Genomic DNA, 17,095 nt, shown 5'->3' with positions numbered 1-17,095 from the left:
TCCATGCTGTACATCCCTATGACTCTTGCAAAAATATCTTACAGCGTAACCTGCCTTGGGTCTTAAGTATATTCAAGTTCTCCCCAGTTTACTAAGATAACATTCTTTCTTTGCATTATGGCAAATATGGACATAATAGGATTAATCACAATTTTGGATTTGTAAGAAGGTGCCCCAGAAATTTGCATCTGGACTTTTACATTAACAGAGTAAAAGCCAAACCAGAGTAGTGTTGCGACTATGTTTAGCAGGCTATATGCACAGATAATTTAATATATTTAATTTCTTGTCAATACATTCATTCAACTTTGTTGAACCTTTCTGGCAGGAATTTGCTGGCACTTGAAATGAGAATAGGCCTTAAGTATTGACATCTTCTGAATTGCTGGTTTTGTTCTCGATTGAAATGTTCCAACTAAAATGTGCAGACTGGGAGTTAAGTGCAGACTTGAGTTTCCAGACCTAATGTTAATATATTGCTGATCTTTGAGTTTTGCAATGGTGCAAACCTGGGGTAGAAATAAACATTCCTAACTCTGTTATGACATATCAAAGATACCTTTTCTTGTAGACTTGGCAACATGTTTCTACAGGGAATCTGCATTTAAAGTGAGCCTGTTTAGCATTGTTTTGATTTAACATTGGTAAATTATGGCGGAGTGGACTCAATGGGTCGAATGGCCTTACTTCCACTCCTATGTCTTATTATTAAGATCAGAAATTTCATTGAGCAGCACAAGATTCATCACAAGATGTCATTTACTGAACATTACCTGACCCGATTGGCACCATTTTGATGTGACTTACAGTCACTCCCACTGCTGCATTGCTAAATGAGACTTGCAATAAGTACCCACCGTATCCCATGCCACCAATTGGAGTTGCCAGATGGTTCCGCCAACATAGCAGTCACTGCCCCTCCCAATTCCAGCCACTTCAGAACTTAGCAGACCCTTCTCCTCCTGGGCCAAGACTGCCAGTGATGTCAGTGCCTCAGCAGTAGTCTACTTCTTCCCTGGTTTGTGAGGTATTGGCAGCTTTGCAACTCAGCAGTTCCCCCCTCCATCCACTTCCCCCTTGGCCCACACAGTCATTGACAACTTACAGCTCAGCAGGCACCCTCGTCCTCTGGCCTGTGGAATGCCCACCAGGAAAAATTCAACACTTTTTTTTTCCTCTCTGTATAGGTATATTTACATTTATTTTCAGTTCTTTCATTTACCATTCTATGAATTTAGACATTTCAAGTATTATAGTTCAATTTAGAAGGTACAAGTGTAATGCTGTAGAACCTAACTCTAGTTTTGATGTTGATTCTTAAAGGAACCAATGCTTCACTTAGTCTTTTCAGTTAAAGTTGTGATTTTCAAAAGTACAATGCTGACTTTAAGTGAGGACACTTTATTAATTTCTGCTCAACATTTTGGAGAATGTTAAGATGGCATTCAAAAGGTTGGTCCATAATTGGTTATTTAGCTTCTGGTTCTTTAACTTTTTGCTTTTGATTGAAGCTTTGTTGGTAAAACTAAATTAATTTTAGTTCCTACCTGATTGGGATTTTTCCTACTTGTTCAACTGTGACACTACATCCATGAAATGACAGTGAAGTACTTTCAAGATCTGCAAAGAGGTTTGGTGAAGGCCTATTGTTTCTCTCTCAACTAGTTCGCCCTATGGGGTTATAATGGACAAGTATGAAGCAAGAGTCATAGGTTTTAACATTTGAAATTCTTAGAGTCAAAGAGATATACAGCACGGAAACAGACCCTTCGTTCCAGCTTGTCCATGCCAACCAGATAGCCCAACCCAATCTAGTCCCATCTGCCAGCATTTGGTCCATATCCCTCCAAACTCTTCCTATTCATATACCCATCAGATGCCTTTTAAATTGTTGCAGTTGTACTGGCCTCCACCACTTCCTCTGGAAGCTCATTCCATACACGTACCACCCTCTGCGTGAAAAAGTTGCCCCTTAGGTCTCTTTTATATTCTCCCCCACCCCCACCCCGCACCCTAAACCTATGCCCTCTACCCTCTAGTTCTGGACTCCTCCGCCCCAGGAAAAAGACTTTGTTTATTTATCCTCTCCATGCCCCCTCATGATTTTATAAACCTCTATAAGGTCACCCCTCAGCCTCCGACACTCCAGGATAAACAGCCCTAGCCTATTCAATCTCTCCATATAGCTCAAATCCTCCAACCCTGGCAACATCCTTGTAAATCTTTTCTGAAACTTTTCAAGTTTCACAACATCTTTTTGATAGAAAGGAGACCAGAATTTGCACGCAATATTCCTACAGTGGTCTACCCAATATCCTGTACAGCTGCAACATGACCACCCACCTCCTGTACTCAGTACTCTGACCAGTAAAGGAAAGCATACCAAACGCTGCCTTCACTATCCCATCTACCTGCGACTCTACTTTCAAAGAGTTTTGAACCTGCACTCCCTAGGACCTGTATAAGTCCTGCTAAGATTTGGTTTCCCAAAATGTAGCACCTCACATCTATCTAAATTAAACTCCATTTGCCACTTCTCAGCCCGTTGGCCCATCTGATCAAGATTCTGTTGTAATCTGGTAATCTTCGCTGCCCACTACACATCCAATTTTGGTGTCATCTGCAAACTTACTAACTGTACCTCTTATGCTCCCATCCAAATTTATTTATTTATGTAAATGACGAACAGTAGTGGACCCCAGCACCATTCCTTGTGGCACTCCACTGGTCACAGGCCTCCAGTCTAAAAAAACAACCTTCCACCACCACCCTCTTTCTTCTACCTTTTGAGCCAGTTCTGTATCCAAATAGCTAGTTCTCCCTGTATTCCATGAGATCTAACCTCGCCAACCACTGTCTCATGGGGAACCTTGTCGAACGCCTTACTGAAATCCATATAGATTCCTGAAGAAGGGCTCATGCCCAAAACGTCGATTCTCCTGCTCCTTGGATGCTGCCTGACCTGTTGCGCTTTTCCAGCAACACATTTTCAACTCCATATAGATTCCCTCCAACAACTTGTCCACCACTGATGTCAGGCTCACTGATCTATAGTTCCCTGGCTTGTCCTTACCACCTTTCTTAAACAGTGGCACCATGTTAGCCAGCCTCCAGTCTTCTGGCACCTCACCTGTGACTATCGATGATTCAACTATCTCAGTACTGTATGCTGTATACAGTGGATGTTTGATCTACTGAATAGGACATGATGGCATCGGTTTATTATTTCCTATTTCCTGTCATTTTTCTCCTGCCGACCGGATATTCTCGTGTCTCCTTCTCATGTCCATAGAATTTACCACTACTTGCTATTGACCCTGCTTTAGAAGAAAAATATTAACAATAGAACATTTGGACAGAGAGTGCAGTGCTAAGTTGTAAAGATTTTTCTTCACTTGTTAGGTGGAGAGATGTTTTTTTCTTTAAATACTTGTTGCATGATGTTCATCCAACCATTCAACTAAGATAGTGAGCGTAGCAATGACGGGCACAAACCTGAGCCACCATTTTGAGCCAGATGGTCATACACTTCGTTTGTGTTTTCTTTCTGTTCTGATAATCTTTGACCTTTATTTTAACAGTGGTCTCCAAGAGGAGCATGAGCAGGCAGAGGCGGTCTTGCATGAAGGTGAAGAGAGAGCCAAGACATTTGAAAATAAACAATCTGATTGCGGAATAGAGGAAGTGAAGAATTGCCAAGCAAGTGAAGAGCTCATTCATTCAAATGTGCAAATTACTGAGTTGGTGTCAGATATACCAGACCTAAAAGATGATCTCTCCAGCGATGAAAGAAGTCTTTGGGAAGGTGGTGTTGCTAAAGAAACTGCTGAAAATAAGAAGATCTCCGATCAAGAATGCCTTGATGGGTATGTTGTATAATATGCAGTGCAACTCTATGCACTGGCATGGTGTAGTGGTTAGCACTGCTGCCTCACAGCACCAGGGACCCAGATTCCATTCTGATCCTAGCATGACTGTCTGTATGGTGTTTTCACATGCTCCCTGTGTCAGCATGGGTTTGTTCTGGTTTCCTTCCACAGTCCAGAGATGTGCAGATTAGGTGGATTGGCCATGCAAAATTATTCAGTGTCCAGGGATGTGCAGGTTAGACAAATTAGCCAAAGGGCCTATGCAGTTCCAGGCATAGGTTTGTGGAGGGATGGGCGAGAAGAGTCTGGGTGGGATGCTCCTTGGAGAGCTGGAGTGGACTTGTTGGGCCAAATGGCCTGTTTCCATGTTGTAGGGATTCTGTGGAAATCTGTAAATTTTCTAAATTGAATCAGAATGGGTGAAGTTTTTCAAATAAAGTGCAAAATTTAGTATTTGTTTCATTACATCCTTGGCAATGCATAGAGGTAAAAATCACTTAGGTAGTAATCTAGAGTCCAAGACTAATGTTCTATGCACATAGGTTTGAATTCCACAAAGACAGGTGGTGAAATTCAAAGTCAGTAAAAAGAAAAATTAAAAGAATTAATAATTAGAATAATTAATTGCCTAATTACAACCGTGCACTGATTGTCTGAAATACCCATTTGCTTCACTGATGTCCTTTTAGGGAAGGAAATCTGTCATCTTTACCTGGTCTAGTGGGACTCCAGACCCACAGCAATTTGGCTGACTCTTAACTGCCCTCTGAAATGGCTTAGCAAGCCACGTAGTTGAAGGGAAGTTTGGAATGGGCAATAAAAGCCTTGCCAGTGACACCCATATCCCAAGACCTCTTCCTACATCACGCTTTCCTGTATTGCATTCCATCTGCCAGTTCTATGTCCACTCTCCTAGCCTGTCCAATTCTACCAGTTCTCCTTTGTCTGACTTGTTCATTACATCATTAAAGAATTATGACAGATGTATAAGGCATGACCTCTCATTGATTAAGCCATGTTGACTTAGCCCACTTTTACCGTGCACTTCCAACTATGCGTCTTCCATCACGGACTCTAAATAACCAGCCTCTAGTTTCCTGTCTTCTGCCTCTCTCCCTTCTTACACGTTAGCCATCATCCAATTGTCTGGCATCCTTCCAACTCTAGTGACACCTGAAAAATCACCACCAAAGCCTCTACAGTTTGCTGTCCTACCTCCTTCAGAACTCTGGGGTGTAACCCAGCAGGTCCAGGTTATTTATCCACTTTCAGGCCTCTCACCACCACCTGTACCCTTTTTAAAATATTTTTATTGAAAAAAGATTTTGAATTTTTTACAAAATTACTACAGAATAGTATAACAAGCTTCTAATATAACAAACAATAAACGAACTCTCGGTCTACTCCACAAACAGTTTAAAAGAAACAAAGATTTTTTAAAAAAGCTACCCAAAGTGCAATTCAATGAATGATTAAACAAAATAAACTAAATAAAATTGGATTGAATCAAGGGAAATTAACTTAAATTACAACGCTCAGTGCATCCCCACCAAAGCTCCCCATCACCGGGAACATCAGTTGGTATACCCATATTTATTCGGGATTCTTCCTCTCAGGGGCCCCTGGCCCGCCAGACACCCCCGCGGCTACACAAAGGCCCTAATCAATACAGCCAGCAAGTCTGCGTCTACATAGTTCAAAAATGGCTGCCACATCCTATAAAAGAGTTCCGTTTTCTGGTGCTCCATACTTGTAAGGAAGTCCAGGGGATATACTCCATAACTAACCTACGCTACCCCAAAGGTCCTGGGGGATTTTCAGATGTCCAGCCATTCAGAATGCTCTTCCTCGCACAATGAGAGAATATTAAACAGTTTCTTCCCATGCACACCTAAAGAGGGCAGATTGGGCAGACCCAAGAGGAGGGACACCGGATGTACCTTGACCTCGGTTTCTAATATCCCTTCCAAAACACTCACTACAGCGTCCCCAACACCTATGAAGTTTGTGGCATGACCACAAGCAATTTGTAAGAGTACCAATATGTGTGTTAGATTTGGGACACATTGGAGACTTTTTTATTAAATTTCGCTAGCCGCTCCAATGCCGAATAAGCTCTGGAGAATCTTCAGTTGCACCCTCCCATGCCTCTGAAAAGACTTCCACCCCCAATCCTGAGTCCATATCCAGCACAGCCACTCAATGTCAGTTGAGACACTACCCCTCTAGTAAATGGTAGATCGAGAGAATACCTGTGGACTGAAGAACTCTCCTCTCCACATTAGACTTATTGGGATTAACCAATAATGTAGTTTTTTTTCTGTATACAGTCCCTAAGCTGAAAATAACGGAAGAGCCATCGATCCCACTCGAAATCCTGGCATTCCTACTATGGGAATAAAAAGGGAAGTTTCATATAAATTGCCCTCACTTTAGCTTTAACCTGTGAAGGACAGTCTGATTTCTACAATGGTCCATAGCAGTCCTCATCTTGTCCATAAACAACAAATTAACGAGGGTGCATTTTTGCCTGGGATGCCTCAATGTCCAGCCAAATTGACCATGGGTCCTGGCAAGCTCAATCAGTCACATCAGATAATAGGGAACTTAATTGATATTTCTTAAAATCTGGAAAGTCCACACCCCCTATCCCTTGCGACAGCTGCAATTTAGCAAGCTTAATAAGAGGTCCCTGTGATGCCAGATGGAAGAACCAAGCCACCTGTTAAACCTCCGTAGCACTTGTTTAGAAAGCAAGGGGAGCATTCGCATGGGATATAATAAACGAGGAAGAATGTTCATTTTAACCAGGGCTATTCTACCCAACCAGGATATCAGAGGAGCCTCCCAGTACTGAAAGTCCTGTCTTATCTTCAGCAACTGCACAAAATTAGTTTTGTATAATTGATCAAAGGCCAGAGCAATAACAATGCATAAATCTTAAATACAGGAAACCTCCCTGTGACCACCTGAAGGGTAATCTGATTCCACCCCCAAGAGAGGATACTCCGACAAGCGCCCCCCCCCCCCCCCCACCCCCCACAGGCATGGCCTCTGACTTCATAAAATTGGTTTTATATCCCGAGAAAGAACCAAATAAATTAATCACCTGTATTAAATGGGCTTCAATATTGCCAGGTTGGTTAGAAAAAGAAAATAATCTACATAAAGGGTGATTTTATGCCCCCCGATCCCACCTCCGGAGCAACTATATTGGGGTCTCTCTCCGGATAGCTTCTGTCAACGGCTCAATCACTAATGTAAACAGCAGCAGTGAAAGGGGGCACCCTTGTCGGCTACCTCTATCAATATTAAAATTGTCAGAACTTATGCCATAGTGAGAACCGCTGCCTTAGGTTGCTATATAATATTGTCATCGACCTGACGAAGAACCCCCGCAAGACCAAACCTTCCCAATATAAGAGGTATAGCCACTCCACCCTATCAAACGCTTTCTCTGCATCCAGAGAGACTACCAAGCCCGGAATCGACCCTGCTAGCATACCTGAACCATATTCGGTACTTGTCTAATGTTGTTAGAGGACCTGCGACCCTTAACAAAACCTGTCTGGTCCTCCTTTACAATGGAGGGCAATACCTTCTCCAAACTCAACGCCAGCTTTCCCTCCCTTGAGAATAAGGGAGCTATTAGTATCTCTGAGGATGGGTGGCAGTTTTGACTGTACGAATAATTGTACATGTTCAATATTGGCCTGACCAACATGTTTGTAAACTCCTTATAAAACTCGCTGTGAAATCCATCTGGGCCGGGTGCTTTTCCCTTCTGGAGCTGCCTCACCGCTTCCTGTATTGCTTGGATTGTCAGAGGGGCATTTAAAAGTGACACCTGTTCCAAAGTTATACCTGGGAGATACAACGTCTTAAAGGACTCCATCTTCGCCAACCTGTCCTCACAGCGGTCCGACCAGTACAACTCAGAATAGAATTTCCTAAAGGCTGTGTTAATCTTTTTGGAATCACAAGTGGGAGTACCAGCACACACTCTGATGGGTGTGATAGATTGGAGGACATTCTTCTATCTGGCCAGGTATGCCAGGTATCTACCCGGCTTATACTTGAATATCTTCTGTTTTGCAAAGGAGATCTCCCTCTTTGCTGTTTGGGTGAGTGCAGAGCTCGGAGCAGCCCTGAGGGCTGTAATCCACTACAACCCAGTCACACATGGCCTACCAAAGTATGCTGTCTTGGCTGCCTTCAACCGGTCCACAAGCATATGCTGCTGCTCTCATCTCTGCTGCTTCCGGGTCGCCGAGTAAGAATAATCAAATCCCTTGCATAGGCCTTGGAGAACTGACGGATTACTGGCCATAGCTGAACTAATATCCCTAAAAATGTTAAATTTGTGCAAACAATAAACTTACTGTCCTTCAGGAGGAAAGGATCCATGCACTAGTGCCACATACCTGTCCCATTGCTTCTGGCCTTAACCGTCAGAAATGGCTATGTTCCCAATTCTACAGCACAGAATCAAAAAGGCCGGTGGAGCAACAACATGTCAATCCTAGTGAAGCACTAGTCTGGGTTAGAGAAGAAGGTAAAGTCCCTACCCTCAGGGTGAAGACATCTCCACACATCCACGAGCCCCGACTCCCCACTTATGTCCACCAGTTGTCTGAATTGCGGGGATATGCTCCTAAGACCCCTGGGCCCCCTGTCTACCTCCGGGTCTATAAGACGATTATAATCGTATGGCGCACTCCAAGGGCCATCAACCTGAAAAGTGCATCTGTTAAAAATTTGAGGGGGGATTGTGTACATTCACAATCCTGTACTCCTTACCATGTATTAAAGTTTTGAGGATCACAAACTGCCCATATTTGTCCTTAATTTGGTCTAACAGCTAAAATGGGAGATTCTTCTGGATGAGAATAGCTACTCCTGTGCTTTTAGAATTAAAGGACGAGAAAAACACCCGACCAAACCCTCCCTGCTGTAACTTTAAATGCTTCTTATGGGCTAAATGTGTTTCTTGCACAGGGCTACATCGACCCTTTCTTTTCTGAAGCTTGGCATTATCATCTTTGTCTAAATCGGTGAATGACTTCCCTTAACATTCCAGGTGCACCATTTAATCGAACAATTAGCCATAGCCATCTGAGACTGCCCTTGACACTGCCGCCCCAAAATGAAAGCCCTACTTTTAATGTTCTGAGTGAAAACGGTAAAAAAAATTCTTTAAACAAGAAAATACAACTACAAAAACTACCAAAGCAAAACTTCTAAAAACTGCTTTTACAATGAATATAAAACAAATAAGACGAGACTTTGCCCCTTGCCCAAAGGGGACATTTGCACTACCCACTAACCCAGCCATGGTTGCTTCTAGCTGAAGCTGTGCCCCAAACCCAAGAAAAACAAAGTTTAAAAAAATGCATGTATCTCATAACAAGAAAATCAGAAGTGGGCATTCAACCCATCCCATCCGTACTTTGACCCCAGTCAGTACTGACTTAAACAAGTACTCCAAAGCACCCTCCCATCCCAGATCAAGAAAGAGAGAAGTAAAGAAAAGGGAATAATAGAAGAAAAGACAATGGGAGGGGAGAAAGAAGAAGGAAAAAAGGACCCCTACATATTAAAAGAGAACAGCTAGATAAACAAGATAAGCCATGGGGAAAGCAAAAAACACCATTGTCCATATTACTTGAACCAGCCAGTCTATTTTGAATTGTCCAGGAAGTCCTTTGCCTTTTCTGATGAGTCAAAATTATACACAGACCCTCCATGGCTGAAATGTAACACAGCCAGGTACCTTACAGAGTACTGAATATTCAAGTCTCTATCAGCCTCTTCTTTACCTCATCAAAGGCCTTCCTCTTGCAACCACAACCGCAGAAAAGTCCTGGAAAAACATAATTTTTGATGCCTTGTATATCAGAGCCTGTGGATCCTTCCCCAGTGCTCCGGAAGCTTCCAACACCATTTTCCGATCTCTATCGTGGAATCGCACTAGGACCAGGCGGGATGCTGGGCCTGTGCACTGCGACCCAGTGGGCCTGCTCAACACGCACCTAGCCTGCCTCACCCTCCAGCCCCAAGAACTGCGGAAGCCATTGCTCTGTAAAGCTGACTAGCTGGCCTCCTTCCTCCCATTCCAGCAGCCCGATCAGGCAGATGTTCTTCTGATGGCCTCAATTTTCGAGGTTGTTGACCTGCTCCACTAAGGCCTTAGATAGTCTTTGCATGCAAGTTTGGTTGCTGAGCTGAAAGGTAACATCAGTGAGTCTCTGGTGAAGTGCTTGTGGTACGTCCCACTTTTGATTTGTGTTTAGGTTTCTTTGGGTGGGTGATATTTTCAGTTCTTTTTCTCAGAGGATTAATAGATGGAGTCCAAATCGATGTGTTTATTGATAGAACTCCGGTTGGAATGCCACGGTTCAAGGAGTTCTCGTGCATGTCTCTGTTGGGCTGATCCTGGGGTGGATGTGTTGTCCCAGTCAAAGTGGTGTCCTCCGTTGTGTGTATGTAAGGATACTAGTGAGAGTGGGTCGTGTATCCTGGTGGCTAGTTTTGTCTATTTGTCCAATGTAGTGCTTGTTACAGTCCTTGTAAGGTATTTTGTAGAAAAACTTAGTTTTGCTTGTTGTTTGTATAGGGTCTTTTAAGTTCATTAGCTGCTGTTTAAGTGGATTGGTAGGTTTGTAGGTTACCATGATGCCAATAATGTCTTGCTGCATTTAGAGATCACTGGTGATGGCATTTCAATTAATCAAAAACACGGAGTTAGTTTAACCAGTTTGTATTAATAGTGAATGTGCCACGGGCAGTCCTTCTATCGGCGATGAGAAATGGGATTCAAGGCACTGACTTTAAACACAGTTCAACAGAATCGTCCCGGGATACAGTGTAATTGTAACAATAGCTGATGAACACCACTGCAGATAAGTGTTAAAGCTGTCACTTTTATTTGCATAACAACCTAATAAAGGCTGCATTACATTTTTGCATTTTTTGAATAGAATCGCTACAGTGCAGAAGCAGGCCATTCAGCTCACTAAGTCTGCACTGACACCCAGAAGAGCATCCGTTAAAAACCCACCCCCTACCCTGACCTATACATCCCTGGACACTTTGGGCAATTTAGCATGGCCGATCCACCTAACCTGCACAACTTTGGACTGTGGGAGGAAACCGGAGCACCTGGAGGAATCCCACACAGACACTGGAAGAATGTTCAAACTCCACACAGGCAGCTGCCTGAGGGTGGATTCAAACCTGGGTCCCTGGCACTGAGGCAACAGTGCTAACTACTGAGCCATCATGAATTTTCCGTACAATTATCAGTTTGAAAAAAACCCACTGCTGATTTGCTTATTCATGTTGTATACCACATACAATGTTAGAATTGGGAGAGAGGAGGCAACATTAAAGCTCAACAATTAATTTTATTCCATCACGTAGCTGGTGCATTTTCTATGGCAATATCTGTACCAATCAGTACACATGCCAATAAGTCAGTCGTCTACTCTCGTAAAGGACAAATGTTTTTCTTTTCCCTTTACATTGGTTTTTCTTGTCAGGTGTTCAGGTGAGTGCAAGATTTAAGAAACACCTGGACAAAATGTATTATTTTTTAAGTGATTCTCTCACTAAAAATACATGAACAGAGTAATTAAACTATATTGATGAAAATAAATTGTGCAGCAGAAATTATTTTCTCTCTTTTCTTGAAGGGAGGAAGACTTGTACCGGGACGAAGCTGAGATAGAAAAGGAAAAAAATCAAAGATTGATCTCTGAAAGCCAACCAGCAGGTAATCTTGTTTCTGTCTTCACAAATAGACCTTTTTTTGCTGTTGACATTCTCCTCTTTGCACCAATTAAGTCAGCAGGGATGCAGCATCATCACTTTGGCCAAGATTTATGCTGCTTAGTGAAGTAAAACTGCTGTCAAAAAGGCAAGAATGTTGCAGTTACATAGATTAGATGGCCATGAGATGGTCAGATAATCAGCTACTGGAGCCACATGAAGTTTGGTGCTTAACAGTTTTTAACAAAGTATAGTTATTTGTTAATTTGGTACTCTGCTATAATGATTTTCTTGACTGATATCATAGAGTCATAGATGTGCAGCATGGAAACAGACCCATCGGTCCAACTTGTCCACGCCGACCAGATATCCCAACCCAATCTAGACCCACCTGCCAGCACCCGGCCCATATCCCTCCAAACCCTTCCTATTCATATACCCATCCAAATGCCTTTTAAATGTTGCAATTGTACTAGCCTCCACCACTTCCTCTGGCAGCTCATTCCATACACGTACCACCCTCTGTGTGGAAAGTTGTCCCTTAGGTCTCTTTTATATCAGTCCCCTCTTACCCTAAACCTATGCCCTCTAGTTCTGGACTCCCCCATCCCAGGGAAAAGACTTTGTCTATTTGTCCTATCCATGCCCCTCATAATTTTGTAAACCTCTATAAGGTCACTCCTCAGCTTCCAACACTCCGGGGAAAGCAGCCTCTCCCTGTAGCTCAAATCCTCCAACCCTGGCAACATCCTTGTAAATCTTTTCTGAACCCTTTCAAGTTTCACAACATCATTCCAATAGGAAGGAGGCCAGAATTGCACGCAATATTTCAACAGTGGCCTAACCAATGTCCTGCATAGCTGCAACATGACCTCCCAACTCCTGTAATCAATACTCTGACCAATAAAAGAAAGCATATCAAATGCCACCGTCACTATTCTACCTACCTGCGACTCCACTTCCAATGAGCTATGAACCTGCACTCCAAGGTCTCTGTAACAATTCAAATCATAGAATCATACAGAAGTGAAATAGTCTTTTGGCCTATCCTATTTATGCTTCAAAACTACAAAATCTACCCCCGTTCATTCTTTCTAGCCACTAGGCCCAAAGCCTTGAATGTTATGACATTTCAAGTGCTCATCTAAGTATTTTTTTTTAAAAGGTTGTACTGAACTACCCTCCCAAGCAGTTCTTTCCAGACCCCCACCACCCTCTAGGTTGAGAAATCTTTCATCAAAAAAGTATTAAAATATCTGAATTGGGTCTTTTAATGTGGTTGCCGTTGCACACAAATGAATGAATATTAGTTTGATTCATATATCAGCTACCTCTGGTTGCTGGAAAATTGTTAATTTTCTGATGTTAATTAACTCGCTTTTGCTAGGACCCCTTGATGACATAATCAGTTAAATTCTGCTTTGATGTCAAGAGAAGTTAATCTTCCTCCTTTTTGCTATTCAACTCTTGTATGTACTTCGATTGATCACGATTGGAATGAGATGTGGAACTAAATGGTCAAGCATAGTCTGAATGGAGTATCAGCCAACAAATTATTTTTGCATTAGCATTCATTAAATAAATTTGCTGATAAACGGGCAGAGATTACTAAAGTGGTAACTGATCAGGGTAGATTTATTTTATTTGTGAATAGAACACACCTAAGCCATTTTCATAATTTCTGTAAATAATGCAATAAAGTATAATAACGTGGCTAGAGGAAGCTTCTAGTTCTGATGCTTAGACCTTCAGCAGTGCTGTGTAGATATTACAAGGGCCTACAGTCCTCTTTGTTCCCAGTGCATTTTGCTTCATAGCTAGAATCAGAGTCACATAGCATGGAAACAGATCTTTCAGTCCAACTAGTCCACATTGACCATGTTCCCAAATTAAGCTAGTCCCACTGGGCTGTATTTGGCCCATATTCCTCCAAACCTTTCCTATTCATATAATTGTCCTAACTTCTTTTCAATGTTGTAACTGTACATACATCTGCCCACTTCCTCTGGCAGTTAATTCCTCACACGAATCACTCTGTGTAAAATGGTTGCCTGTCATGTCTTTTTCTAAAACTCTCTCCTCTGATCTTAAAATTATGCCGCTTTTGATCTCTCCCATCCTAGGGAAAAGATTCTTGTTAATCGTTTATCAATGCCCCTCATGATTTTGTAAGCCATTACTTTCGCTTAGAGAATAATCCCTCCTCAACCCCATCTTGTACACCAGATTCCTTATGAAACGATGGCCTGGGATTGATTTTCCCAGAAGAAGAAAACATTCCAGATGCTGGAAGAAGCACGCACCTCTTAGCTTTGGATTCTTTGACTCAGCTTGTAACTTATACTGCCACAGTATCATTCTCTAATACTGAGGTGAAACAGCACAGGATGCCATTCAGCCCATGCCTATACATGGAGTCTGTGAAATGGGCAGGAAAATTGTCATGAGGAATGCCATTGGCCGTAATCCTATTGAATTGTGTGGCAGGCTGAAGGGTCTGACTGACATACTTCTGTTTGTATTTAACATGGTCTTAAGCTCTTACGTGATCTAATTGGTATCACTTTTCCTATAGATTCTGCAAGTACTCCCTTTCCAATTATTTCTCCAATTCTCAGTTGAAAGTTCCTCTGTGTCGCCCTTTCATGCAGCACATCCCAGACCTCAACACTTGTTGTGGCGAAGTATTTCCCGTCTCCCCTGTAGTTCCTCTTTAATCTGTGGCCTTTCATTTAAAATAAAACAATTACATTTCTATAGTGCTTTACACAGCGTTATGACATCCTTCATCACAGATAATGGAAATATCTTTTAAAATATAATCATTATGGAAATATAGAGATCAATTTGCGCACAAGATCCCATGGTGTAACTGCAGTCAAGATTGGAAGTGCATGTAACTGGAAGTAAACACGTAAAAGATCTTTACACTGCCTTTCAGAGAGTGGTTATACATTAAGGTGAGCAAATATGTAATGAAATCCTTTTCAACGCAAATCACAGAGGTGATTTACTTTTAGCGAGTGCAAGATGAGGTTAAAGTTGGCACGCTCCCAGAGGGCCATGGAGTTGCTGCTCTCATTGAAGAGAGGCGACAGTTGATGGTTTAACCTGAGGGTCGCCACACCTCCGATTAGGAGCGAGGTTGAGAAGGAGAGTCCTTCTTGATAACTTCAGCTCATTCGGAAATTTAACCCACACTACGGCATCACTCTGCATCGCAAACCAGCCAACTGCCCTGTCCCTCTTGAACCAGTTTTGCAATGTTTTCTTCATCAGTCATGGATTAAAATACCTTGTTAGTATTCAACCTGCTTACCTTTAGAAAAGTGAAAAATGCCCACGTTGACATCTGAAGCCACAGCTGTGAATGTTTCCACTACCATTGAGCTTGGCTTCTTGTGCCCAATTTCACAGTCAAAGCTCCTGCTGTTGATAACTTCTAATTTCCACTGAGTACTGTAGGTCTCGGTCACCTTCTCACCATCGTCTTCATAGTCCCTCAAATTGAGGTATTTTAGTTTGCTCAGCATCTGCAAGAATTGGCTGGACACTGGAATCTATGATGATGGTGCCCTTGAGATTTGATTCATTTTTTTGGCCGTGCAAGGTTAGATTTCCATTGAAGGAAAATGTTTACTGAAACAAACTAGAATGGTTTGAGAAACTCAACAAGTCTGGCAGCAACGTTGGAGAGAGAAGCAAGTTAATGTTTTGAGTCTAGTGTGATGACTACTCAGAACTCAGAATTTGGATTCTGCACAGATGATGGCTGACCTCTTGCATTTCTTTCACAATCTGTTTTTCAGATTTCCAGCAACTGTAGTATTTTGTTTTTATTGCTTCAGATGTTATGATTAACTAGAAATAATTCCTCTCAACAGAGGCCCTTCCACTTGCACAAGTTACATATTTTGATTGGATAAGATTCCAGTTAGATGGCTAAAGGCAAATGAAAACTGTTTCAATATATTGTGCCTTTCAAGCCTTTGGAATTTTCCAAAATAATTAAAATAAATTAATTGGACCTGAAGCATAGCCACTGAATTGCATACAGTAACAAATCTGTGTATGACATTGAGATAACCCATTGATGTTGGTGAATGGTGAGGACCCTCCAGCTACACAGTTCTTGTACTCCTCAACAGGCATTTAGTGATGCAGTTTAAGAGATCAGCTAAAATCGAGCATCTGTACAAAGAATTTGCAAATGCATTGAAGTGTCAGCAGAGAGTAAATATTAAATCCTGAGGGAGGGCTTGCACTATTTATCTAATGTTGTATCTTGATATACTCATGCTGGTTGTAATGGTTCATGTATTTTGCAAAATAAGAAAATTGACTTTGGTTTTATTTGGTTTAAATTTCCTGATGTAGCTGCAACAGAAAGGTCCACTGTTGAACCTGGTGTAGATGTTCTGGAATATTGTGCCAGGGAATGGAAGGGAAACACAGCAAAAGCACAACTAATGAAAGAGGTAGACAACTGTTTGGAGCTTTCAATTTTGTTCTTAAATTAGATACAATTTTTGTTCACTTGTTCCTGCATTTTAATTTGAACAGAGGTCTGTGTATGAAATAAAAAACTTGAGTTTTTCTGCAAATTGAACTGATAATTTCAGATTGAAATTGAAAGTAATTGTGGTAAATGTGGAAAGACCTCTGATATTTTTACATAAGATGCTACGAAAATGAACTTTTTTTTAGTTCTTGGAATTCTTATAACGCGTGTCCTTGCCATCAGCCAGTAACTTTGCAACGTTGCATACTGTCTGAATAATCAACTCTTGAGTAATCTCTCTTCCAGTGTGAAATCGCTTTTCAAAACTGGAAAATAAGTGATGTAAATGTGGAATATTCCTTTGGACTGCTGTGATGAACCATTTGAAAATGCTATACATAGCTTTTTTTTTAAACAGGCGTATGAAGCTGTATGTCAAACTTTCAGCTCTGTAAGAAGAGTACGAGGTGATAATTATTGTGCTTTAAGAGCTACATTGTTTCAAGTATTGAGTAATGTTAAACTTCTTCCCTGCCTGCAACAAGATGACCTCATCCAGGTACCTTTATGCATTATTTATTTTTTGACCTTAATGTTTGTATCTTGTATTAAGATTGGGCAGTATCTTTTTTTTAATTCTGTCTTTCTACACATACATGAGATCATATAAAACGATATGTTTGTAGGTTATTGTGGTGGTGTTGAGGCAGGAGTTGGCAATAGATTTAGAACTTGTGATTAAAGGTTACTACCTGAAACATTAACTCTGTTCATCTTTCCATAGATGCAGCCAGACCTGATGAGTATTTCTAATATTTTCTACTTTTAATTATATCTGAGATTACTAGGACTATTTTTATCATAAATCCAAGTAGGCATGTAATGGAAAAAAAACTGCAGTAGGATTTTTGGAATTAGAATTACCATCTGTCAGTTTCTAAGGAGCCCTGTTTAG

At 41.6% G+C, this 17,095-nt stretch overlaps 1 protein-coding gene across 3 annotated transcripts in view; it reads left to right on the top strand.

The window, feature by feature from the left end:
• The window catches only part of LOC132815623 (uncharacterized), a 62,189-nt gene that overhangs the window by 18,640 nt on the left and 26,454 nt on the right, over nucleotides 1–17,095 (top strand). For all 3 annotated transcript variants that reach the window (XM_060824562.1, XM_060824564.1, XM_060824563.1), the window contains 4 exons: nucleotides 3,582–3,866; nucleotides 11,564–11,643; nucleotides 16,017–16,117; nucleotides 16,559–16,699. In XM_060824562.1, the coding sequence (XP_060680545.1) occupies nucleotides 3,582–3,866; nucleotides 11,564–11,643; nucleotides 16,017–16,117; nucleotides 16,559–16,699 (607 nt within the window). The remainder of the gene's footprint in view (nucleotides 1–3,581; nucleotides 3,867–11,563; nucleotides 11,644–16,016; nucleotides 16,118–16,558; nucleotides 16,700–17,095) is intronic.

This window comes from Hemiscyllium ocellatum, chromosome 5 (genome assembly GCF_020745735.1).
Source record: "Hemiscyllium ocellatum isolate sHemOce1 chromosome 5, sHemOce1.pat.X.cur, whole genome shotgun sequence".
Lineage (NCBI taxonomy): Eukaryota > Metazoa > Chordata > Chondrichthyes > Orectolobiformes > Hemiscylliidae > Hemiscyllium > Hemiscyllium ocellatum.
Note: the sequence above shows the minus strand (reverse complement) of the source record. Positions and strands in the feature narration are given on the sequence as shown.